General features: G+C 46.7%; 1 protein-coding gene across 2 annotated transcripts; it reads right to left on the minus strand.

Annotated features, from left to right (window-relative positions):
- Positions 1 to 700: 700 nt before the first annotated feature.
- On the minus strand, positions 701 to 27314 carry TMEM184B (transmembrane protein 184B). 2 transcript variants are annotated; one of them, XM_086469090.1, is made up of 10 exons: positions 27303 to 27314; positions 16605 to 16865; positions 13984 to 14149; positions 10456 to 10546; positions 9799 to 9874; positions 6585 to 6676; positions 6118 to 6287; positions 4703 to 4897; positions 3771 to 3794; positions 701 to 2699 (listed from the first exon to the last, which is right to left on the minus strand). In XM_086469090.1, the coding sequence occupies exons 2-10, from the start codon at positions 16803 to 16805 to the stop codon at positions 2458 to 2460; spliced, it is 1257 nt and encodes a 418-aa protein (XP_086325216.1). In that variant the 5' UTR covers positions 16806 to 16865; positions 27303 to 27314; the 3' UTR covers positions 701 to 2457. The 2 variants fall into 2 exon arrangements, with proteins under 2 accessions (XP_086325216.1, XP_009958032.1); XM_009959730.2 differs by lacking the exon at positions 3771 to 3794.
- Between the last annotated feature and the right edge of the window lie 12 nt (positions 27315 to 27326).

The raw sequence follows: 27326 nt of genomic DNA on the forward strand, positions 1-27326 counted from the left end.
CACAGCATATATATGCAGCATACATTTCAAAATAATTTTTAAAAAACAAACAAACCCGCCAACTCTTCCCCAAGCCTGGATCACCTTCAAGCTCCATGAGGTAATCCCAGCAATTTCAGATCTCAGCCACCCAACGCAATGAAGATTGGGGATGGTCACCAATTAAGTGACACGGGGACACCATCAAGGCCTGCAAATGCAGTGAGAGGAAGGGATCACGTCCCATGCCCCGCTTTCCTAAGAGAGAGGGGATGTTTAACATAAATACCTCACAGTAAAGGGCTATTAATCAAAGCCATGGAAGATGAAATGAAAGCCCAGTCTTCAGCCCTGCTTTCCAGGTGGCTTATGGCATGAGGAAAAGGAGTTTTACACCAAGCCCACACAAAGCCTGGCAGATAGTGTTTGTGTGTCCATTTAAGCAGCTACAGAGTTAGGCAAAGCAGTACCTAACTGCACGGGATCGCAGGATGTGTGCAAATGGCGAAATCCAGCAGCAGAGAAGCTGCTGGATCCACTGACCCTGCCTCCAGCTCCTTCAAGAGTCAGCACCATTGCCCCCACCTGCTTCACCGTCGCTCCCCTAGACATGTCAGTACAGAAGGAGACACTGTCCTTAAGCCTCCCTCTATCTTACCCTCACAGCAGGGAGCAAACCTGCCTCTCTTCAAGCCCTTTCCCTTTCCCCGCCCCCACCCCCCACCCCCTGCTCCTGACTACACGCTTCTGGCAGGGGTGCTGAGGAAACGAGGTGCTCTTTGATCACAGTCGCTTCTGAGAAAGCGAATGAGCGAGCACATAGTTTAGGATACAAGAGGAAAGGTAAACTCCGGGCAGTAAACCAGACCCCAGTTCTCTTGGCAGAGCAACGAGGGGCAATCTGGAAACGCACAGGTCTGCTGATGGCAGGGTAGGCATCAAGCAGGAGAGAAACAAGAGAAACTACAGCCAAGAAGAACACGGCAGCTTGCTCCAACCTCTCCATTTTGCTTCCTGCTTGCAGGGTAGGGGCATCTGATCTGCGGCACTTGAGTGTGCTCTCCCCTCCTCCCATAGACAATTTTAAGCAAGCAAGAGGCATTTCCTGGTCCCTGGATAGACAGACCTACAGAAGGATCATTTTTATTTTGGCTCCATTAAATACCTAGGGGCCAATCCAAAACCCAACAAAAGCAAGGGGAAGCTTCTTTTCCCACTCCCATGGGCGCTGGCTCCACCCTCGATAGCATTGCTGTTGCTCCAGGGTCTGTGAAATGTGCAGCAGCAGCAACTGCTGCCTGGGAAAGTAAGGGGGACAATTTTAACCAGCCAGGTCATGTCAGGTTTCAAGTCCACTCCAGTCTGGCCCCGAACAGTTATGGAGATAAAAAGCAAAGGAGGAGTGTGCAACATCCTTTCCTGAATACTCCAGCCCAAGGGCAAAACTTGCGCAGCTCGCAGGGGAAGTCAGTGATGAGAAGCACGGGGAGAGCCACCTGCGAGAGACCAGGACCTGCTCTGGCAGCTGGTGCAATCCACACCCTTAAGAGGGGCAGCTATGTCGGTGGGGGACAGGAAGCAAGAAGACAGAACATTTTATTATTTCCATTATCTTCCTTTCCCAAAGAGGGATGAAAGGACCAGAGCTCTACAAATTTCCACCACCTATCACGGCCAGTCCTCAGCCTTGTTAGCAGGAGACAGATGCTCCAGGGAGGCTTTTTGCCACAGGAACGATGCAGAGATGGGTAACCTGGACACCCGGTGGTTAGAAAACCCCGCTCTTGTGAGACAGTAATTCCATCCCTGATAAGCTTCAGCAAGCATCAGGTTTGATAGGAGGCAGGGGGGCTGCAGGGAGCTGAGGAACAGGAAGAAAGTCCTGTTCTTTTCCCCCTCGCTCACCAAGCGCTTAGGAGGGTGGGGGCAGATGTTCCTTACTAAGCATTCAAGGCAATGGCTATAGAGAGACCAGTCTCTGGTCTGGTCCTCAGGAATGCTCATCACTGCATCCTAATACCATTTCCCAAGGACCACAGAGATGTTAGTACCAGGGAGCTGGGGGAGAAAACTGTGCCTACATCAACAATTCAGGAAGAGTAATACAAAGCAGTCCAGTTGGAAAAAAAAAAAAAACAAAAACATTTCTGGCCATGACTCCAGGCCCTGGCCAGTCACGTTCCACACCAAGCCAGGCAGGTGTGGGAGGCCAGAGCCCGAAACCCTGGAGCTTTTGCTTCAATTAATTCCAGTCGATCGCTGCTGTAAGGAATGGGCTCGAGAATGGAGTCCTGGCCATTCCCCCATCTCCACACTGCTCATCGTGTCCGTACTCGCAAAGGCCAATGGGAAGTACCCACTTCTGCAATCTGCACTCTCTAGGAAGTGATATGACTTGTGTGTTTCTGCTTCAATAAATTAAAAAAAAAAAAACAACAGAAGAAGGAAAATGACAGCCTGTGCTGGCAGTTTCCCCTCCTAGAATTCATCGTCGGAGCTCAGCAAGAGGGTCTTCTCATTGTCGCGGGCACCCGAGCAGCTGTGGGAGCGCGAGATAACGTGACTGCCGTTGCGCCAGGGCGGACCATGCTCCAGCGTTGACTGCTGGGTGTACTGCTGGTAGGCTGGGGAAAAGTTGTGGATTGCATCTTGGACAATGTCGTGGGGGTTCATGGTCTCCTTGAGGCTGCTGGAAATGCTCTTCATGGGAGCACAGCGACCTGTTGGGGTAAGACGGGGAGAGACAAGTAAAGAGTACTGCTGCCTTCCCCCACACCCCTGAACATGAAGGTAAGGAGAACAGGGAACATGCACTCCTAAATCCTGCAGAAGTTACTTTACAGACTTCCTTAAGCAGCTGCTGAGGAAACGCCACACAAATGCGCTCCTAAAACCAGCCACTGCTAGCGAAGTGAAACCACCTCAGCACCAAAAAGGGGACATGCCATGAGAATGGGATACACCCACAGCAACAACCTCCTCTACACACTACCTGTGCTGGCTTGGGTGTGCAATGAAGACAGGTAGAGAGGTGCTCCTGTAGAGGGTTTCAGAAGACAAAAACTAAGGGAATTCTAAAAATACAGGAGAAATGGCATTTGCCATTTCCACTCCCTGGAAATTAGATGGGTAGGGCAGTATCAAAGCGCCCACAGGAAAGAGATCGTAAAAGTGGAAAGCAGTGCAAAGGAGGGGAAGGAGGGGAACAGGCAGTACTAGAAGCAGAACCACCCCACGGCTGGAGGGTGTCACAGTGATACCATGAAGGAAGCAACAGTTGGAGATTGCCCACCCAAGTGCTGAGCACAGAGGAAGGCTGTGTGTCCTCCTAGGAGCTGCCATTTCTCACGGCTTCTAGGTCTATCACGGTTCCCCACATCACACAAGGTCCCGCTTCCAGCACGGGCTCCTGGCTCTGCTCAGTCCAGGGGATGAGCTCGCCACACAACCAGAGCATGCTGATCATCTGTGGCAACTGGAAAGTGAAGGGAGGCTGGGGCTGAGACAGCAAACTGGCTCCTTTGAGAGCCTGTGCAACTCTTTGGAGAGAGGTTCAGACAGTCCCGACAGAAATGCTCCAAAGCTAGGTGTTATGCCACTGCCCGCGGGGCTGTTTTACAACTCATGATCCAGACAACCCTAAAGCAGCTGTGTGAGGCAGTCGAGTTACAGACCTATGAGGAAAGGGGAACAAGGGGCAGAGCAGGCAGTAGGCAGGCTGGGAATCAGGACAGAACAGCATCCCAGTTAAAAACCAACGGAGACAAACACACAGAGCATGCTGTACCTACCGTATGGCCCATATGATGGAACAGCTGCATCAGGGACCAGTGGCCAAAGCAAGGGAGAGATAAAAGGGAGAGGAGAGAGAGACAGAGAAAGCAAGAGAGAAAGAGAGAGAGGAAATAACAAGAACTGAACAAGACCCACCACCGAAACATCCTCCATTGTACTGGCCAGCAGTTTACCCTTTTTCATCCCCCAGAGATCTCATCTCCCCCGGCTGCAGCCACTGTCCTTCCCAAACCTCTGGGGCTGACTGGGATGGGAGGGATCATCTACATGAACATTGCCCAAGGGCTGCTGTCTTCCCACACCTCAGCACAGACTCCCCCCCAGCAGGAAGGAACCCCTTTATTTGGAGAACATTGAATGTATTTGCATAGACTGGGCATGAAAACCCCCTTTTCCCAGAGATAACGTCCACCTCCCTCTTCCCCAGAATAAGATTTCTATCAGCCCAGCCCTCTCAAAGTCATTACAGGAAGATCCTCCTTCTCCAAGCCAAATATATTGCCAAAGCACAGCCTCATCTTCCTGAGCCAGATTCAAAACAGAGCCTGTTTCAGGCCCTGTCCCTTCTGCCTTCAGTCTGTTGCACAATCTGGAGCGATGGAGTTCCCCTTTGGGGAGACAGGAAGAAGGACAAACCCACTCTACCAAAAGGATGCAATTCTTGCAGCCCTCAGGTCTGCAACAAGTTCTAGTGGGTGGCATCCTACGGAACTGAAAAGGGAACAATGCAATTCAGGCAAGGTTTCTGCCCTGCAGAGCCGTTGCACAATTAATCTGTTCAGACATCACAGAGGAGGGGATGTGATGTGATGTTTTTCCAAGCACTCAGGTTGGGAGTCATATCAGTGTGCTGGTTGCTAGAGGGACCAGTCTCCACCCAGTCTCGCTACTAAACAGACATGCCATATGCTCTGGCACTATTCCCTACCTTGGGCATCAAGTCTCTTGTCCACATACACCTTGTATGTGAAGGCATGGCGTAGGGCGATGGCCGCAAAGAACATCTCCACGCAAATGATGAAGTCCTGGTACCCAGCAGCTACGGTGCCTTCACCCACAGACACGTTGGCAGAGTGGATTTTGGGGATGGCACCACACTTTTCCAAGATGGCCAACAGCATCCCTAAACAAAGGAACAAACTCGTCTAAATGTGCAGAAAATGCGATCGCATACTACCTGTAAGGAATGGAAATAGCTGTCTGTGCAGTATGTCCTAGATCCAACCCATTTTACACAGGAGCTACAAACAGAGCGGGCTAGATACTCCCATCTATGCTCAGCTGTACAACAGAGAAAGGAAGAATAAATGATTCAGATATGTTTAAGCAAAAAAAATGTTCAAATACTGACCCTCTTTTAAGCTCAATTGGCGCATAATCTGTGGAACTAGCTGCTGCAGGACTTAAATCCAAAAGGGTAAGAAGCAGCCAGGTTATTTCTGTGAGCACTTCCGTGATCTCAGCGCTTCCACTAGCTAGAGGAAAATTGTGGTAATAGAGCCTTTCATTTAAACATAGAGTGTTTTTGACACACCTTTGCAAGAAAGATATTTCTCCCTGTCCATAGCCAGGTGGCTGAAGAATTCCAGAGAAGGCAGAAAGTCTGTGACCAGATGGCTCAACATGATACACTAGACAGCTTATTAGTTTGTCTGTAGACAGGGAGGATGGACCATATTCCAACAGCCTAAACTCCACCTAAGTTCCTACTCAATTAGTCTTTGAAGTGCAACTCGGTAAACTTAAGTAGGGCATTGAACAGGGAAATGCTTTGAGCCAATTATTAAGAAGCACTAAGCTTAGGTGGAATTTCAGCGCTCTGAATGTGGCTCTGCATCACATGTATGTATTCTCAACGTCCTTCCGCTCGGTGATGGCTCTGTGGCAGCACACGCTGCATTCAGCCAGCTTGCTCCTTCACATGAATCACAGACATACCATTAAAATTTTATTTATAGAGCACTAAAAAAAAAAAAAAAAAAGTACTAAAAATTGTTAGATGTACCACTTTAATCAATAAAATGGCAGCATGCAGATAAAATGGCAGCTTGTGCTTTAAAATTGTTCCAGGAATGCAAAGGACTCTTCATCCAAACAGCTGATTTTGCCAGGCAGATACGTGCACACACATAAGGATAGTGAGGATTCAGGAGCATAGAACCAGAAATGAAAATGAGCAAAATGGGTTTTCCAGAGAAAAGCAACGAAAGACTATAAACTAAATACAATAATAATACAGAAAGACATTTTGTCTACTAACTGGCTTCTGTTCTATCAACTCTAGCGTCTGAGCCCCTGCAGAATGCTCTTTGTGCCTACGAGGGGAAGGGAAAAGCAGCTCACCTTGCCAGAAGGACAGGAAGATGACAGACTTCACCATGAAGAACTTGAGGACTGGGCTATAGGGACTGAGCAGCTCACGTGTGGCGAAGTAGAAAAGGAAGAGGGCGTACAGCGCCAGGCTGACAGAGATGTTGTAGATGATCGTCACATAGAGGTAGCCACTGGTGACACTGAAAAGAGAAGATACAGGAATGCCTGAATTTTCAGCATGATCTTTTCCCCTTGCCAGTGTCACTGGGGAGTTTTAAGACTCCCTTTTCTTCCTGCCTCCCTGTCCCATTCCCTCCCCGAAACAGAGGCAAAAAACCCTGAAACCAACAGGCTTACCCCTGCTGTCTTTTCTCATGTGTGTTTCAGCCCATGTTGTCCCCCTGCCTTTTCCCATGGCCCAGCACACAGACAGACCAGAGGCACAGCCGGACAGAGCAGAGGCAGCCGAGGCTTGCCTGCTGGACAAACAAACTTACTCAAAGTCACCATCCTGGTACTTGCCGAAGGCCTGAAGGATGACTGTGCTGATCGCCATGAGGGGCTTCACCACACAGAACTGCAGGGTGGCCTACAGGAGTGAGAGAGGAGGAATGAGAAGGCAGGAGGTGCAAGAGGCCAAGTTCCCAAACCAGCACCAAGATGGGAGTGTCCACTGGGACCACTCAGCAAAGGCAACACAATCCAGTCCCAACACGGAGCCTGGCCCCGCCACTTGCTAACTGATTGTGCTTCAGGACTGCAGCACTCAAAAGGAGATAAAGGAGATTCAGCAGAAGTATGTGTGCTACTACTTGTCCAGAATGGGAAGAAAAACCCCCTTGCAGGTTGCTCCTAGAAGATGCTCAGCTGCTCTTTTCCAGAGCTGTTTTTCATAAGCTGTGCTGCAGCACGTTTATGCATGGCAACAGCATGAAAAACAAAAAATCCCACACTGTGCTATGGTATGGACACAGTAGGTTTAACAAAGGGATACTGAGGAAGGGAAGCAGACTCCAATCCATAGTTGCCATAAAGCTAGGCAAGAAGGTCCCCTGGATAGGAGGGGAATGCAGCTCTCAGAGGAGGAACTTTGACAACTGCCACCATTATTAAGACATTCTGTAAACACAGCAATGTGTGTTGCCAGACAGAAGCTAAGAGCTATTCTGTTGTCACCCACACGACTTTTACTGAATCTCCCCAAAGGCTTCATGGCTCTCGGGATCAACTCTATCCATTCTGCCAGTATAAATCACTGCTCCTGTTGGGACGACTCCTCTCTCAAAGCCACACCATTCCTCATCTTTCTGGAAATGCTGAACTTCAAGGTCCTAAGAGAGTGGAGGGTTGTGACCCTAAAACTGTCACCCGTGTCTCCCTGAAGGAGGCTGGAAGACCCTAGGTAGGTGTTGACCTGCACACATGTGGGGAGGGCTGTGTATGGATAGAAGGCAAAACCAAACAGGAATAATTGCTTTGGATACGATGCAATTTGTTAGTGGTCATAAGACTTCAAGGAGATTAAAAACCCCAGCACATGCCAGTTAGTGAGTCACTGTAAATATGTGAACTGGAAAAGGTCAAGCTAATTGGTAAACAACTCTGTCCTCCGAGCTTCCCCTCCTTCCAATCTGGGGATGTTTTAACCGTTTCCCTGCAATCCAAACCACCACATCCTATTTTTAGTTGCTTCCCTAGAAGATGCTACAGCATACCAGAAGCACATGGATGGTGTGTGACCCATCTGTGAGGGTCACCAGGCACAGATCCTGCAAAGAATCTTGATCAAGACATCTTCAAGGAATCAAGCTGTCTGGATTTTACACTGCAGCCACCCGCACACCACCTGACTGCTGAAGGGCCGCAGGCAACGCAGGCAGACTGACTGACCCACAGCAGGCACCTGCCTGAGAACAGCTTGGGGTGGGGGTGAAGATGGAAAGAAGGAACAGTTATAACACGTAGATTCCTTCAGGATGAAAGGGGCTGGAAAGAGCAGAAAATGGACAAGTGGTGGTAGGAGGCAAGAGGAGTGCTGGACACGCTGAGAACAGGGACAAAACGGGCAAGGTGCTCCTTCCAGCATGTGTCTCTTCCTGATCATCACCATGGTGGATACTGCACAGATCAGCATCTATATGTGCTCTGTTGCCCTTTCACATCAACCTTCACAGGAATAAGCCTTGAAAGGTCTTACTCGGTAATCCTGGAAGTCTAGAAGTACCAGAAGGTGAGTCTTGGTGTCAAAGATTTCTCACCACGGCAACATTTAAGCTTGAGCCAAGAAGGACAGAAGTATTCAAACATCCCTTTGCAAGACACCTCCCTCACAGCCTCCACAGCAGACTTAGCAGTTTGCAAAGGGCAGGCCTGACTAGAAGAGCTGCTGTCAGATAGCTGCAAAGTAAAAAGCAAAACATCCACCTTAGCCAGTTACTAAATGAGCTGAGGATCTACAGAAGCAAACAGAAATCCCCCCTCAAAAAAAAAAAAAAAAAAAAGTGCTTCTAGCCTTCATTGTTGTGAAAAAACTTTTCAAACACAGCCAGGTGTAACCCATGTGGAGATTAACTGCCAGAGGCTGTGGGACATGAGAAACAAGAGGTCTAAGGGAAATTATTTCTCCAGCGCTCATTCACTTGGATGGGTGTTAAATCTGCTTATGACATATTTAAAAGGTAAAAGCTAACATTAGGAGCAAAAAGAACAGGTAATGCATCGAATCAAACAAAGCGTGTACAAATGAAGCCCAAGTGAAACAGATGAAGCAGGATACTGGGAGCAGATTAGAAAACAAAGTATCAGGGAAGAAAAAAGGAAAGCCATGAGGACAGAATATAGGACAAACAGAACAGAGAAAAGAAAGATGTAGTTCTGTGAAAAAGGCCAATTGTGCTGCAGAGATTAACATTGGATATCACTACGAGGTTGCACCGCACCTCTGATGTTCCTGTATATTGCTAAAACACAGAGGATGGGTCATGATGTGGAGGAGAAGCCAGGGCAGATATCTAGACCCAGTGACCAGAATTACAATGACCGAAGCCCTTTCAAAGAACCAGACGTGCTTCACGCTGTCTCCAGAGAAACCTCATGCATTCATTTCAGCAAGTGAGCAAAGCCTCGAAACTCACCTGCTGTTTCACGGCAGCCAGAGGTGACTGACCTGGGATGAGCAGACAAGGGCTGTATCGAGGTTTAGATCTCCCCCATTTCCTCCCCCTCAACATACCCAATTCAGCACAGACAGACATGCATGGTGAGCAATACTCGGTTCCTCCTACAAAGTACTGTGTCACCCTTAACCTCCACCCCCTCCTCAACTCCAAACCACAACAGCAGCACTGGGAATTGAGGAGGCTGTTACACAACTGCGGGGTGTCTGCCGCACAACACAGCCATCAATTTCTTAAAGCTGGGACCTCTGCAATCCAGAAAGGGAAGTGGAAATCAGAATTTCTTCCCAGGGCTAATATCAGACCCAGGTCTTTTGCTAAGGCCTTCCTGAGTAGAAAATGTTAAGATCATTCAAAACAAACAAACCAACCCCGAAACACTCCCTCTTCTCAGCAGTCTGCAGGCCTCTCAAAACGATATTATAAACCCCTCAAAGGCGCACTCATCTCAGAAGTTCAGCAGCAGAAGGCACCACTGCCACCCCCACACAGTTCATTCACTTCTGGAGGATGGCACAGTTCCTCCAGCCCGTACCTGTTTGCAGAACCTCAGGAATCCAATTGAATAGGTCTTTCCCCACAGGCAGCAAGTCCCATAGACACAGCTGGACCTGAAAGAGCCAACACAAGATGCCAGCGCTCAGAAGCAAGATTTGGGCTAGAGTGTAAGATTCCTACCCTCTTTGTCTACCTCTCTGTAGCAAAGTTGCAGGACTGGTGCTTTCTCCAAACTATGATTACAGTTACAGCCGTACTGTCTTTCAGAGACATGTTTAAAACAACATCCTGACTCCATTCTCCAATATCCAATATTTTCCTCTCTTTTTTTTTCCTTAAATTTCCCTTTTTTTTTTTTTTTTAACTGAGTAGCATGGAGAGAAACACAGATCCTAGAGGAAGCACACACAACCAACTGAAGACAGAAAAGATTTAAAGGAGAAGGGAATAAGAAAAGAAACAAAGGAGTAGGCAGGCATCCAGGAAAGCTGTGAATCAGTCCAGCTTGCCGAAGAGGATGTGATCAGCCTGATCTGTCTCCGAGCAGGGTACTGGCAAACCATCACCATCCACACACTGCCCAGTCCCAGCAGGCATTTGCCACCTAACACAGTTTTTCGGGGCAGGGATAAAGGTATGGTACATGGGCACAGAAGGAGGAGAGTGTCATGCTGTAAGCACAATAAATACTCACTCGATTGGTTTCCCTCTGATCTCAGACATGATGGAGCTCTCCCCTCCCAAGTACTCATAGCAGAGGCTGAGAAAGTTGTATATTACAAAGGCTGCAAAGACATCAATCAAGGTAAAATGACAACCAACTTCAAAACAGGTGCAGGGACCAAGAGTACAGACAACAGACCAAACATTATCAGGGACTGCTTACGCAGCATCTTCCCCTTCAAAGCACTCCAGATTATTTTCACTACATTTATCGTCCTACCTCAGCACTCACAAGACTATCTGAACTGGAGTTTGGCCAAGGTCCCGGGCCAGCTCCATGACTCATGCCAAAAGGGTCACAGGACCATTTAGAACTGTGATCAGTCTCTCTGTTTTACTTGGCATCTGTAAGATGCCATTCTTTACAGGGTTCCTGTGCATTATTCCAGGACATTACACTGGTACTAAATAATTTGGAAAAGTTATCTCTGGTCCATCAACCATATCTTATCTCCTGTATTTAACCTTTTAGGTGATGAACACAGTTTCCCCTCTCTGAGGTAAGCAGACTATAGACATCAGAGCTGAAGAAACAGAGAGTTTTTACCAACCAGTGAAACTCTGTTTTCACGCCTGGTAGAGATTTTTGAAAAAGAGGCTCTGTGCTTCATTTCCTCAGAAAGCTGATGTTTCTGGCTGAATTGACTTCTCCTTGGGCCACCTCTTTTCTGCCTTCCCCAGCAACCCAGTACAGATGAGGAAAAGCCTTCTCAGATTGACCGCTAATACTCTGCCCCATTTCAATTCTCTTCATGGCTCAGTTTTGCTGATACATACAAACTGAGGTGAAGACACTGTGGGGAGGGCTCTCATCTCTACAGGCATGTTTCCTTTCCATGGGATACAAACCACTTCATTGTGCATGAAGTAAGCCTGTACGTGCCCTGTTTGTCACTCTCTTGACTTGTTATAATCACTGCCGGACCTTCAACCTCAGTTTCGAGATTTTTTTAGGGCAAGGACTGTACTCCTAAGTTTGCCACATCCAGTCTTGGGGCAAAATGACAGACCAGATGACCCTTCTTTCAATGTTATTTTCTATGATAGTCTATACCTAGACGTTCCCTGGAACGTCAACAGCCACATCCAGGTTTTGGCCCCCAGCATTGACATAATACAAAGAGAAAATAACTTCAGATGGAAACAGAAGTCTCAAGGAACTTTGAAATAAGAACAAAAGCCTAATAATGCACAGTCCTGAGCAGCTGACCTCATCAAGCAGCCAGTTATTAAACCTGAGCTCAATTTTCCCACGTGGATGAACTTCCAAAGTCAGTGAGAGACATCGACTCCAATTCTTCTACAAACATCCAAAACCATGCCCAGGAAAAGAGGTACTTAAAGCTCCCCCAAACGCTCATAGTCTCAAAACATTTTATTTATGCCTTGTAGACGTGCCTATCTGGCAAGAACACTACAGCACATAAAAGCCAGTGGCATACCTGCTTCTATGTGTGTAATCGGGATATTGTATTTCCATCTGCAACCCTTGTTATTGAACAAAGTTAGGTACGTTCACAGCACAACGATTTTGCAAAAGCCTTAATTAGGAGAGAAAACACCAACCATGGAAAATTTATTTAAATAACTGTGGTAACCCCTTTTGCCTGCAATTTTCCTGCAATTTAGCTGACAGCTCCCGGCACCCAGAGGAAGAAAAGCGAAGCTCTTCCTATTGTCCTCCAGTGACCCCTGCCCTCTGATGTGGTCATTACAATACCAGCTGCCCATTCCACAAGCACTAGGGAAGAAATGACATCAGAGGAAGAAAACAAACAACAAAAAAAACAGAATTAAAAAAAAAAAAAAAAAAAGAGAGAGGGGAAAATATCTGCCCCTCCATCTCCAAAAGAAATGAGTGGTAACTATCAAAGCTCACCACACCAGCAAAAGAACTCTTCTCACATTCATCAGATGGGGCTCATGACATCAGCACAACAAAAAAAATCTACTTGTGTCAGTGTTACTGACGCCCAGGTTTGACGTGACTCTGCTTCTGTACAAAGAGCAACACCAAAACATGCTCCTCCTAATGCACACTATGAAATGCAGCCCATAAATGGCCCAAGACAGCTTTCAAAGTTTATTAGCAGGGTCTTCTCCCCCATATTCCCTAACAGAGCTCGCAACCTAAAACCTTCCCAAAAAAGAGAGGATGAGGTGGATGGCAAGGGAGGGAAGAGAACAAAAAGGCCATTTCAGAGTGACCCCCGGAAGAAGCAAGGGAGAGAACCTGCTAACCGAAGGTGCTCCCACCTCCACCTCTACTCTTCTCACACAGCCCAGTGGGCCGAGGTGAACTCTGGAGCGCGGGCTGCCTCCTGAGCAGACGCTTAGATGTCTGCAAACTCCCCGAGCAAGCGAGGCAGAGGGAGACTGACTGTTGCTAGGAGAGGAGTTTTGCAGAGCAGCAGGCTTCCTGCTAGACCTACACAAGCGTGCAGGGCAGGGAAGGAAAAAAAAAAAAAAAAAAAAAAAAAAAGAAAAGAGACACCCAAACAAAGATGCCTTCTGAATCACGTGCGTGCATTTGCCATCTGCTGCTGCATCTCAGAGCATTGTCGTGGATGTGAAGGAGGGCCTGCTGGTCCCTTCAGCTGATTAACTTGTTCACATGGCCAGGGGCACCTCTCTGCAATGCAAATCTCACCGAAACAACTACACCAACGAGTCACGATTTAATGAAGGTATGGTCATAAACAGTCCTCAAAAATACACTGCTAGAGTGCAGTTTCTCCTGCTGGGTGGGTAGAAGCTTCTTTCTGGACGAGATCAGGAGAGAAGTTTAGATAGCATTTATCGGAGGGTAACCGTTTCCCTCGCATACTAGTGTATCTGCAGCAGATAACCAAACCCAAAGCAATCAGTAACCCATCCTGAACATGGCACGCTCCCTCCTGCAGGACTCCAAAGCACTTTACACCTCACCAACCCCAGCACGTGGTGGTTGTGCTACCCTGTGTGAGCACACAAGTGGCCACAGAATTGGACCAGAAGAATACATTGCTAACAAACTGCACCAGGAAAACAGGACAAAGCAAGTGGCTGGCAGCTGAGTAGATGCTGTTAGAAGAGCCAGGAGCTAACTGATACATTGCTGTATAATACACAGGTAGAATCAGAGTTTTGGCTTTACACCTTCCTGAAGCAAAGGACCCAAGAAAATCATAAGCTTCACCTCTACAGAACATTGGAGGGAAGGCTCAACACATCTTGTCATGCTCAGAGGCCAGCGAGGGAGAAGGTCAGGTTGGACGGGGCTTTGAGCAACCTGATCTAGTGAAAGACGTCCCAGCCCATGGCAGGGGCATTGCACTAGATGATCTTTAAAGGTCCTTCCCAACCCAAACCATCATATGATTCTATGAGTTTTAGTAACTGAGTAAGTCATTGTTATGCAGTGAGGCACACTGTAAAACTCTGTCTCAGCAAAGAAGCAAAAGTTCTCTCAGGGCAGAGACTCCCCACCGCCCCCATTTTCTGTCTGACCCCTCCTTACCTTCATAGCAGTCCCGCACTGTGCCAAAGTAAACATAGTACTGGTCATTGGTGAAGAACAGAAGACTGAGCCATGAGTCAAAGGCGTAAATGGGCACAATGAAGAGGATCCGAACAATGTAGCGCTGTTCATTTGGGCAGCTATAGCAGCGAAGATGCATGTAGATCTGAGAGGGTGGAGAAGGGAGACCAGGATCAGCGGTATATGGAACAGAGAGGAGAAAGTAGAACTGAAGAGTCAACTGGTCCAGGAAAAACGAACTCAGTAAATCACCTCTTGTTTGCCTCCAGCAGCCTCAAGGTGATGAACACAGAAAAAAAAAAAATCATCACTGTCAGCCTATGGCATTGATACAGCATCCCTTAGTTTGCAGAGGGGGAAGGAGGAAAAGAAAGTGGAGGCATTTCTAATCTAACTTCTCACAGGGAACTAATTTACCATTATTATCATCACCTTGCCCATATTCCTTTGGCCACACCTTTTTTTCCAACTATCAATCCCATATTCCTGCTACCCTGTTTTAAGTACCTAAGATTCCAACACTGCAGGTTGCTTTTCTCTGAAGAGGGAAGGTGCATGTACTTAAGCACATGCTCATTGTAAACACTCTCACTCTCTAAGGCAGTTTTCGATGCTTTCAAGACTTTCACCTGAAACAACCTAAGAGAACCCTTCACAGCACTGTCAAGAGCAGTGCTCAAAAGGTGACACTCTGCACACTGGTGACAGCACCGCCACAAAGCGTCAGCCGTCAAGTGAGCACCGAGGTTGTGCACTATGCTCAAAGGAACCACGCAGCCACACCGCTTGCTTTGTCTGACTGTCTGCACGCATGCCAATCCCCCTAAGTCACTGGCTAAGGGGACTGCAATGTCCCCACCCTACCCACTCCCACCGCTCACAGTCTGTTAGCCATCATTAAATCCCACACCTAAGATGCTTCTTCACAGAATACCCACCTCCTGGAAAACAGACTGACCACAAGCATACCCTGAAGATGAGCACCACTTCTGCAATGGCCTAATAACACGGCCAGAGCTTCAGCAGGGGTTGCGGGTACGCTCCATCGGCCACGTGCTCCAGAGGCACAGCCTCCATACAGCAACCCTCATCAAGCTGCTGCCCCAACTGCTGGAATTAATAACAGCTAGTTTATTACACACGTGCCTCACGACTGACCGATTTTGCTGCCTGAACAGGCACAAGCATTTGTCTGAAGCTTCACCCTGCATTTGGGGGTGCTGTGAGGATTCTCCAGGGTCTAAAGAGGCATACATTGATGATCTCGCCCCTCCCCCGTAAGGGAGAGGGGGTTGTCTCCTCCCAGCTGTCTGTTGTTCATCTCTCCCTGCCTCTTGGCCAAATCTGGTCAAAATCAACTCAAGGGCTCAAATTACTTCTGTTTCCTCTCCCTAACCCATGAGGAGCTCACAAAAGCCCCACTTCCTGAGGAGAACAGGTTGAAAATAAACTAACGAACCTTAGGGATATTTTTTCCTTGTGACAATCCCAGTGACACACCTCACCCAGCACAGGGACAGCTGACACCGGAGTTCAGATGACTCTGCGCTTTGCCCTTGGGATGTCACAAGAGCCCTGCGATCCGTGTGCCTATGAGAGCGGCGGAACTGCTGCCTTGTAACAGGACAACGGTGCATTTCAATCAACAGTGTCTCTCTGGCACTGACCTCCATTGGTTTCTTTGGAGAAGGGCATTAATGCCTAACAGTGCAATGCTATACTGCAGAGGAAAGATTTCTTCCTACCCTCAGTAGGCAATCAATTTGTGCTCTGAAACAGGAGGATCCATGGCACTTGTAATTGTTACCCAAGCTGGTGAAACTGCGGGTTACTCTTACTCATCAGTGACTAATCCATTTTTCAACTTCACTAGCCCCTGCGCTCCATCAATAGGCTGTAGTTTTCCAGATCCTAGTCATCACTCTGGAATCTACAGACCAACAGGTACAAAACACAGGTTGATAAATAACAGGGCTTGCGTTTCCCCACTGTGTTTTTCAGTTCACATGACAACCGCGTGAAAGAGAGGTATGGAACAGGATGCAGGGTTTGACTTGTTCTGGCTCCCAGGACACCTGCCCCAGAAAGAGGGGAGGGGAGAGAAATTAAAATAAAACATTTCCTGCTACTCCTTTCCGCAGTGCAGTTCAGCCTGTGGAATCCACTGGCATAGGAGATCAAAGGAGGTATGTCAAACAACAGACGACCACGATCATTTAGCTAACAGCTGACACAATAACAAAATGGCTAGTTCAGCTACAAGACCTGGGAAAGGATGGCTTGAGATAATACACCTTTCTGCAGACAGTCGAGACACGGACAAACGTTTTACACCTGCTAGTTTTAACGAGTTTGCTTCCTCTCCATTCACACTACAGGAATGGTCTGAAGCTGGGCAGAAAAAGGCCTTCATATAAAAGCTGCCACCTCGATCAGCACAGATAATACATTAGACCTCAAAGAAGCGGTCCTGGTACCACTCCAGAGTCTGCAAACCCCCATCACCCAGCTGTATCTGGCAGAGATAAGCCAGGGCATCACACGTGTTCCTCCACGTGGGGAAAAGAAAAGGATGAGAAGTACGGGAGATGGGGTTTTACCTGATGGCAGGTGATGAGCAAAGCTGTCCATACAAAGAAACCTGAGATGGCCTGAGCAGCGGTGGTCATGAGAAATATTGGCTGCTCCACAGCTGTGGGGCTGCCATCCTCTGGCATCCAGGAGAAGTTGGGAGCCACAGCTGGAGTGGTGGCAGTTGACCCCAATCTGGGGGCTGCAGTGACGTCAGTCATCACTATCATGGTGCCTTTTGGTGTGAGGTTCCAGTGGTGATTGCTAGGGAGCCACCCACGAGCCAAGACCTGTCAAGAAAGAGAACCAAACAGCAATTGAACCCAGCTGAAAGGACTCAGGAGCATAACAGTAACAGTACTTTGCATCTCTCGCATGCCTTTCACCAGGCTGCTCACATGCTTTACGAACAGGACCTGGGTAAGCCTGCCACTGCCACCCCTCGTGATACAACAAACCATGTGGTACTCGGGAACCTTTCTACCATCCACAACACAGCCGAGATCACAAAACACTGCCACCACCATTGGCACCATCTTTCTGCAAAAAAAATATTTAAGAACAGCATTCACCTGAGATCAGAAGGAAGTATCTAAACTATCCACACTGGAAGATGACAGGCACAGTTAACAGCTCTGCTTCCACAAAAGCACTGTCTGTTCTGTCATGTCCTGAAAAGCCAGAGCCCTAGTCTTACAGTTTCATCTGGAAGGCAGCAGAACAAGAAGCAGAGGCAACAAGAACATGCACCACAAAGTGTCACTGAGCAGCAAGGGGGAAAGAAGAGCATCCTTATTCCTCCAGCGAGCAATCCCCAACTCTCCCACTGCCGTTTTGAAAAACACACTCAGCCCAAAGCACCTTCATTGGAAGGGTATGCACTGAAAACTCTCCTCACTAGAAAGAGGAGCATGAAAGTGATGCTTTTACCAAACATCGTATGGCATGGTACACTTAGCCAGCCTCTCATTAATTCTACTAACTTAGCATTATTGTCTACATGACGTGAATTTAACCTGATTGGCTTTTAAAAGCCAGCTGACCCATGAAAACACACCCAAAACACAAGGATACGCAAGATCTCAAAGCAGCATGACCCTTGGTCATTTCCTGGATGAAAAGCCATTTTCTTTCAACAGAACAAATTCTTGAAGGTCTAACATCTAAAGCAGCTATTATTTTCAATTTGGTTGTAAGGAGGCTCTAATGTGACCTCTGGATTGGAGGAAGATAATCCACTTAAACCAAGATCATAAGCAGGCAGCCATTGGTTCTATCCACTAGAACAGCTGCTTCTAATGCAGCCATAGTAAAGACATGGCTATCAAGAGGAATAGCATAATATTGCCTCCTGATAACCTCCGAATAGTTTTTGGGATACCCTTTCTGTAAAAGTGCAAGACGTAGCTCTTTAAAACCAGCAGACAGAAAGGGGTTTAGAAAGGCCAACAATCCATCACCACAGTTTACAGCTGCAGCAGGGAAGGACACATCTGTCATTTTCTGACAGATCACAGCAGAACACGAAAGAGAACTTGCATCCACAGATGAACTGCCCCAGCCTTGCTTCACCTGAAGCCACGGCACAAATTGGGGAGCACGCACCCAGTAAAGGCAGAGAACCAGGAGCAAATCGCTTCCACCTGCAGACTAAGGTGTGCAAATGGCCCCTCCAGCACCTGCTTTTCCAAACCACACACTTGCACCAGCAGTGCACAGCACTCTGATGTTACTTACGTCACATTCCACCTCATTTCTGCTTTCTTCTACAGAGGGAAGAGAACAAACACAAATCCTGGGAAATTATCCAGATTTGTTTAAGCAGATATTATCTTACTATAGAGGGAGCTGCACAATTCTTATGGTTTAATTTACAAAATAATCATCAAACTTGGCTTTTTTTTCTTCTTTCCAGTTGTTTTTTCCAAAATATCCCTGCTCTGAGTTACAGCTTTCCATAACCGCCCATACTGAGAGGTAATTCCTTTTCCAGTTGTAATCAGTACAAGAAATATAACCATTAAGTTCTGAGTTTCAAAGCATTGACACACACACATTGCATTATCTATACTATTATCTAAAAATTTGGAGAGATGAAGGCTGGATGGAGATGTCACAAGGTAGCAAGGTCTTTATTGCTTTGAGAAGAAAGGGATTTCTACCCAAGCGACTTCTGAAGTGACTGAACACTCACAGTGCCAAGAGTGCTTCCAGCTCACAAAGGGCACATCTAAAACGAAATCAGAGCAGATGCACCTGTGGCTAACCTAACTAAATAAAGTCCAGCCAGCTGCGATCCTGCACATCCCGGTGCACTTTGGGAGCTATGCAAGAGAGGAAGCTGCTAAGCCCTTCCTAAAGTTCATGGGGGAGAGGATTTCTGCTGCAGACCACCAGCGGCAGGAGGGACAGGACCACGCTCCAGCTAATCAACAGCACAGACCCAACTGCAGAGCCGGTAACATCAGCAGAACTGAAGTTCTGAAAGGGAATTCCTCTGCTTCTCTGCACTCATTTTAAAAGAAGCTGAAACAGCAAAAGGGGATCAACAAGCATTTTGATGCCACAAGGGTTACATATTCAGAAGCAAGGACACTTACAAGTTCAAGTTGTGTATGTAACCTTAACACTGCCCCCTTGTGATTATACATAAACTGCATTAATTACGTGATTATGCACCATTCTTCACCTAATCGCCTTTAATTCACAGAGTTGTTGAAACTAATAACTCTTTCCAGCATTGTTCTGAAAGAAAACATACAAACTTTCTTAACCAGGGCTCCACTTCTCCTTGCCCCAAACCCCAATCCACCTCACCCATAAGCACCCCCCTGTTCCTCAGGGCTGTCCCTCAGGACAACTTTTTAAATTGCTTGATACTTTTTAGTGGTTCTAAGCACCAGCTTGCAGCTCATTCTCCTTGCGAGTGAAACACGAAGGAACACTGTACTCCCCAATCTGCAAAACTAATACACACCTTCCAAATTATCCCTTCTAATCTCCTAAAGTCCCATACACCACTGCCACAGTGACAGGTATAAGCAGTGCACAAAGCTAATAGGAAAGGCTACTGGATCCAGGAAGGTGAAGCTGTAAGAGCAATTCTGTACTATATTTAAGAAATAGGTAATAGCACAGATGATTGGATTTCAGCTCATTCACTACCACCAGCTCAGAGTCTGATAGCTCCTCTTGCCATGTTAAAAAGGGCATCACGAGGGCAGGCTGTTGCAACTCTCTCAACAGGCCTTGTTTCCCAGATGCCCCTTCCACACCCTGCAATGGGACACAAGCCCGGCACATCATTAGAACAGGCTTCCAGTAAAGGTGGTGCCTGGGAGCACGTCACAGCAAACACACAGCCTTGACAAGCTACAGATCAAGCACCCTCATGTAAGCAGCTTCCCTCTTAACCGACCAGTGAGTGTGTTTTCATACTTGTTTCTTGGACGCCTCTGCCACAGTCCACGTCAGTGCCACAACACACACCTCCTGCTTCCTCTCGTGCCTGGGGAAAAAGGTCCTTTCCAACAGCCACAAAGCTATTTCATGTTCACCTTGATTTCCTCCATCCTCCCACTTTGCTACTCCAGCTGTGCAACAACCTGACAACGGTTAGGCTACCAGCTGTCATCTCTTTTCCATGTACTCCTCCCAGCTGGCTGTATTTCTCTGTTGTTTCTTGCGCATTTTAAGCTCCTTGGGACAACTATCTTTTTGTTCTCTGCCCCATAGAGTTCCCAGCACTGTGAGGTACCAAACCATGAGGAAGGCACTTGACATTACCATATGGTGAGTTAGGGGCATTTAGAAGCCTGAATTACCAATGCATTACAAACCAACTAAGCTAACACATAATAAATTCAAGAGAGTTCCTCACTCTTCTGTCATATCCTGTTTTCTCTGCCCATCTCTTTTACCTCCACCTCATTGCTTCCATTTCAAGGGAGAGTAAAGTTACTCGCACACTTATTCTCCCCCTCTGGAGGGCTCTCCTAAATATATCAAAGGGAAACATTTCAACACTTCTGAATTTCACTCTTGAAGCTTTCCCCATCTCCAAGTGACTACCTTGCTCCCCCCGGAGGTAACCCACAATATAGCACATCCCAAACGGGACCAGGAGAATGGATAGCCAGGAAAAGCACCAAACTTTGGACACTGGAAACACACACACAGAAAAGTACATCTGGGTAAACACACGGGGCTTTCGGACACGGGCTTAGGTGTATTTCACAACGTCCACAGGAAACTTGGACCAGCTGGTACGACTCCTGAGGGTGGGCTACATGAGCTTCGAGCAGTGCTTAGGTCTGTGTGAGGTTTATACCCAACAACCCCAAATACGGAAGGCAGAGATGACACCCCCATCACCAACGAGCTGTTACATGTTTCTGCCTAGATGACACTACAAGTTATGTACATTAGAGCAAGACAGAACCTTGTACTGCGAGGGCATTAGCTTAAATACCAACCTGGTACCAGCTTAAACTTATCTAACAGATCTTCTGAAAGCACTTTAGGAGTATTAGGGTCTGCTCTCAATACGAGGAGGAGAAAAGAAAACAAAGCAAAACACGTGCTACTTGTATCAAGATAACTTCCCTGATAAAAACCCGGAGATGCAAAACACTGTTACTGGGATTCTTAATAGGGAAGGGGCTCCAAGACACATGGGGACCAGTTCCGTCAGACACACCACACCAGTGTAAAGCTAACAGGGATGTGTCTGCAAGGCCTGCACGCACAGAAAAACCGCAGAGCAGTAATTCTCCATCAGGAGCAGATTGCCATTCCTGTATTTTTTGGAAACAGAAGCCTTCTGTCTCTAACATTAACATGGCAGCTTCTTCCACTGAAAATAAATTCAGAACAGTAAACAGAAAGGATGTGGCACAAGCGAAAACAGAAAACTTCATTTTTGGCTTGCGTAAAGGCATGGAAAATGTTACCACTGAGGAGGAGCTATTTCTAGATAAACAAACATAAATATGCAAACCCCATTTCTGACATAACAAAAGCAGTGTAAGAGGAGCGAAGAAACATTCAAGCTTGGTCCTTCAGTTCCTAGGGGTACTTCCGAACACATATTCAATGACAGTCTAGTAAAAGAGGAGCGGGCTGCCAGCTCTGAGCGAGACCCGCTCCGTTGTGCTGCTGGCAACAGCCCGCTTGCTTTGCCCCAATGTTGGTAGGAAAAGAACCCCAAATGACATGACTCTGAAGCCATTCTCTACCATCTGCAAACACAATCTGTGTTTTTAAAATAGATCATCTCCTCTGAGGCTAAAAGCATTTCATTTCTAAACTGCTGAGAGAGCAAAGAACGATACACAAAGCTATCCCATGAAAGAGTCTTAACAGCTAAGCCTCCTTCTGCTGTACAAGACAGGATCCAACAAAACATGCATGACCTGGCTGCAAGGTTCTCCTGGAAAGCTACGAGGCAAGAAATTGCTCCTCCTTAAAACCTACTTCACACTTACTGTAGTCTCAAATATCCACCACGCTGAACTTTGTTTCTGTTAAGATACCACAAAACTATTTTCCACTCCCTCTGAACTTCTTATTCCTCCAAGTTTCTCCATTAAATTATCCCTATTCTGGACCCACAAAGACCAATGCAGAAGTGCCATGAGGGAGGTGATTTAAAGCCTGAATTTTCTGCGTCTATTAGGACACAACCCAGAGCTTTACATTAGTGAAAGCAGGAGCTTTATGGTTTTCAGAACGTCCCCTAGACTTACAAGGCATGTGAGAACACATGGCAAAATGGTTCCATGTTTATTTTAGACTATTTTAATTATAAGAATGCCTAGACTTGCCAACTGGGATCAGCTCTTTCCATTGTGCTAGGTGTATATTGCAAATTCATAATTGATTTAAGGTCTTTTCAAACCCCAAAGGCATGGCATCACCAGCTGATCTGGCAAAAGGTAGGAAAAGGAGGCGGCAGAGAGTCAGGACAAAATAACGTAACACTATACAATAAGAGAGTCACTGGTGCAGCTCAAACCAGTGATAGCAGTACAATAAAATCAAATGCTTTTAAATTTATTATTTCTTAAATTGTTTTTGCTCTTTGGGGCGGCATCTAGTTTACTTAGCTATGAGACACAAAAAGGACCCAACAGTGCATTTTTAGGCTCTCCAGTACCATTCCCAAAACAATCTGAGTTAAGTATGTGACCTGGCATGCAATTTTTACTAGTGCAACTCATTTACATTTTACTATCCACGCTGGGCAAAGCTTTCTTAATGTCAAGTCAGTGAGAGAGTCACCCCACAACGTGCACTTCATACACAGGCATGCATACATAACTCCAAGCATACGTGAGCAATACTGTGCTCAGCTAGAAGACAGGCATTCGACAAGATTTACAAAAACACACAGCAATCGGATCTACAGTTACTGTGCTTCGTATCGGCCCTTCTCTCTCAGATCCAAATGCAGTTCTTCGCAATGTTATTTTTCCAGAGGAATAAGCGGTCTGAACGCTGAAGAGATTTTGCCCAGTCACAATTTTCAAAACAGCTGTCAGTACAGTCAGTGAAACAAGAGAAAAGTGTCACTGGGACATAAAACCAGCAGCATCAGCACAAGTGGAGCAGGAAGACCATTAGCCTCAGAAGCAGAAGGTAGAGAAGTCAGGCACCTAGAAGGACCAAACCGCAGGGCAAGGTACACACCCACTACGCCATATTCAAGAGATGATACTACACCATATTCAAGAGGTGATCCCACGCCCATGTACACATAAAAGCATACCGCACACACGAACAATTTAACCTTCAACAAGGCCATGCAACAACTTTTCTCGTTTTAAGGAAATTAAACACTGAGAATACCACAAAAATCTTCTCCACTTCCAGCTCACACAGCCCCCACCCATTTTGCTAATCCACACACAGTCATCCAAAGAGAGAGCAGCTTCCCCTCCCCAGGCACCCATTTAAAAACTCAGAAACTACAATAAAACCCTTTTACCCTGAGCCGTGCGCTCTTCTTTCCAGAGTTTTTTTCTGCTCTATTAATTTCTGTTGTCTCGCTGTACTCACACAGCCCTCCTGCCCCCATCCCCATCCTCCTCCTCCTCTTTTTTTTTTTTTTTTTTGTCAACTGACCCACATTGTGATAGGTCAACATCCAACATCCAGTCCCTTTTTTGGAAGGGGACAGGAAAAAAAAAGAGAAAGGGGGAGGGAGAGGAGGAGGAGGAGAAAAGCTGTTCCCCATCCTTCCAACCACTTCTCGGAGAGCAGGATCAAGCACGCTTGGGCAATGTGTTGCATCCCTTTCCCATATTCCCAGCAGCCCCGCTACACACAAACCAGTCAAGCCCTCTGCTCCCAGAGGAGAAACACAGAAAGACTACAACAACGTTCTGCAACTGGCAGAGGGGAAAGAGACAAGAAAAGGATGTGTTGTAAACACTCATGTCTGACAGGACAGAGGAAGTTTGCATTTCATTTTCAAAGTTCTCAAGAACAAAGTCAAATCAGAACTCACTCCACCACCACTTGTACTCATCCCTCCCCACCTCCAAGTGCCAAGACAGAGGAGACAGCAGTTCTAAAGCTGCCACGGGGTATACAGTTACTCTTAAGAAGAATCAGAAGTCAAACTCCACAATGGGACTGAAAGCCAGTGAACTTGTGGCAGTCACACGTGAAGGGAGGGGCTTTTTTTATATTGGAGCATACTTTCCCACACAAAACATAACATAATCTATCAGATCAGAACCATACTTAAATTTAGGAAGTAAATGTGCTGGAAGAAGACAGACATCATAAGCCTAGACAACTGTGCAGCGACGCATATGAGGGAAATGGCACATCTGACTTCCCTAGCAATCAGTCTCTGATGCAAATACGTAGCAGCGATGAACACGGCAGAAGAACAGAGACTCTTGACAAAGCATCCAAAGCTGCTCACTATGAAACCATTCTGTTATTGCTAAAATAACATCTGATCTCTTATTTTTGTTTGTGGGTTGTTGCTTTTTTAAAGCTCTGGACATAAGACACATACACCCTCTTGTTAATACCCCAAAATCACCAACTCCTAATTTCATCACTCCTGTTCAACACTGCCCCCCCTCCACACTTCTCTCCTGCCCTGCTACTCCATCAAGAAAAACAAAAATCCTACAGATGCAAAATTCTAAAAGCAGACTTAGGAGCTTTGTATTCCCAGACTCCTGGGAGCAGAGAGATCCTCCCTACACAAAAATGCCAAGCCTTAGATACATCAGCATTACAGCTTTGCTAGTTAAAGAATGAGCCCAGACACAGCACTTCCCTTACAGAGAAGTCACCTCTGGAAGCTCACAGGTAGAGAGCAACACCTCAGGGAGAAAACCATTCTCGCCCTTGCTGGCTAAAGCACAGCAAGTAAGACAGCATCAGAGGGGAAAACCTTGCCCAGCAACCTCTTCCGAAGGCTACTTACACCACAGGAGTGGCTAGAAGCTGCTCACCCTTTCCAGACTCAGGCACCAAAGCTGACCACAGAGCTTTGCAGAGAAGTCGCCAATACTGTTAGAAGCTGGCAGATGCCAACAGCCACTAAAACAGTTTGAGGCAATTCTGAAATCCCCCCTCTTTATCCTAGAAGTCAGCAACAGCAGTGCATTTTCTCTATAAAGGGGCACACCAAGCATCCACCTGAGAGGGTGTGTGCTTAAATAAAGATAAAACTTCAACCCAATTTTTCCAGACACCGTAACATTAAATTACCCAGTTGGATCAACCTGCCTAAATGGGAATTTATATGAATAACTTCTAGCTTAAAACTCTGCTGTAAAAATCAGTGCCATCACAAAGCCATTGGGACAGGGGAAAGAAAGTCTGAAAGTCAGGAGAGTTTGGAGGAGGAGAGAGGTCGCTCCCAGCTCCCACGAGACAATTAGCTGCAAATAGCTTCTTCCCCCACCACTAACCAGCCTCTCCTAGCAAAGCTGGCAAGAAGGAGACAAGACCTGGTGAGCCATGAAGGGAAATTCACTCTCTTCTGAATCTGCCTCCTCAGGTGACTAACTAGTCCCGGTTCATTTCAAGTAACCTGGACAGAGGCATGGCTACTTACATTACTGCTGCCCGGGCTGTATCTGTGCTGGAGATGCCCAGGTAACTGCAGGCTCCCAAGCAATCAGCTCAGCAGCCCCCAATAGCATCCATGTCATGTTTTGCAGCCTGAGGAGGGAACAATGGGCTGGCAAGGTCAGCTTTTGAGGTATTATTTCATCTCATCTCCTTCTCAAAGCTTCACTGCTGCACTAGATAACATGTTGCAGTCATTTTCTTTGCTGAACCAGAGACACCCTTTTTTTACCTTTTTGCCACAGAGTTGATTGGGGGCCAGATGTACAACATAGCCAGGCAGAGAAGAACATTTTTGGGCTAGACACAAAAAATTTGAGGCTGTGACACCAACTCTCTATGCTCTTGGTCACTCTCCATTATAAAACATCCTCAAATAGCTGATCCTTTCAGTATCATCAGGCTCCCAGGCACTGTGACTGTAAGATAGTAATATAGCAGTATTCCCATCCTTCCAATCCATAGACAAAGTTGAGTGCAGGAAGACAAATATGCAGGTACTCTATGGGTTAAAGGACATTCAATGCTGCAGGTAGAGCATGTAAGTTATTTCCCTCTTCAGGTTTCCTGTAATTTATGCCCCCCAGGGGCCATAAAGACCTGGTTACACCCAGATACAGCACAGTTCTAGGGCAGCTTGCCTATATACTGCATTTTCCCTGGACACAGCTTGCTCTGTTGACTTCACAGATATGTTACTTACACCATCACAAACAAAAACCCCATGGAGATTCAGCTGATTTTTAAAGACTAGAGAGAACCTGGCTACAAGCAAGTACTCCAGCCCCCCTGCCTCTTCCTAGAGGTAGAAAAAACTCTTGAGGCAAGACTTCTGGAGTGTGGCTGCAACTAACTGCTTCAGCTGGCAAAATTTCACCTCCAAAAACTTCCTGGGGAATTGCTGCTCTGAAAACACGAACTGTTGCTCCCCCCCAAAGTAGTCCATAAGCAAAAAAAAAAACAAAAAACAACCCACCAAAAAACAAACAAGAAACCCCCACACCAAAAACCTTTTCAAAAGGGTGTTTCTAGTCCAAGCGCTGTCATATTTTACAGTTATGTTAGCTAAGTGTTTTAATCCATTTTATCACAGTGTCAAACCACTTTCAGAGTCCCAAGTGTTCTGGTAGGGTGTAATTTCTTGGCAGGAAACCACTCCTCCACCACAAGAAAGCAAACACCCAAGAGTTTGGGAAGAAGAGAGAACAGCACACACACCGCTTCAAGCGAACAGATGGGCAAGCCAGCACACAAAACCCAAACACAATGCTATTCTCTACAACACCTCAATTTTCCAGGGCCTCGGCGAGTGCAATCAATCACAAGCTTTAAAACAGAGAAAAGCTTCTGTCCCCAGCCCTGGCTGTTCACTGACACACAGCAGCTTTGTTACGCATATAGCTAGCAGCAGTCATGTACCAGGGCAACTCTACTGTACAAAGGTTAAGTGCAATTTCTCTCTGAGGCTGCACTACTCTCTCAATTCTGCAGACAGCCCAACCTGCACATTCACCACTGCTTTAGAACCTTGGTTTCCTGAATTTTAGCCTGAAAACCCTGTGAAAACTTGTCACAGCAGCAGCCCTTCAGAATCAACAAGCCTGATCTGCAACTTTGTATCTTACCTCAACCTTCAATGCTTTGAACAA

This window comes from Leptosomus discolor, chromosome 1, assembly GCF_034619465.1.
Source record: "Leptosomus discolor isolate bLepDis1 chromosome 1, bLepDis1.hap2, whole genome shotgun sequence".
NCBI classification, from domain to species: Eukaryota; Metazoa; Chordata; class Aves; order Leptosomiformes; family Leptosomidae; genus Leptosomus; species Leptosomus discolor.

What these genes read in the sequence shown, in the direction of transcription:
- TMEM184B (XM_086469090.1), bottom strand. Translation starts at nt 16,805, where the DNA reads ATGATAGTGATGACTGACGTCACTGCAGCCCCCAGATTGGGGTCAACT. An exon ending in TCCTGAGGTTCTGCAAACAG is followed by an intron (nt 6,677 to 9,798) that starts GTACGGGCTGGA and finishes TCACTCCTGTAG; the next exon opens with GCCACCCTGCAGTTCTGTGT. An exon ending in TCCATCATATGGGCCATACG is followed by an intron (nt 2,700 to 3,770) that starts GTAGGTACAGCA and finishes TTACCCCAACAG; the next exon opens with GTCGCTGTGCTCCCATGAAG.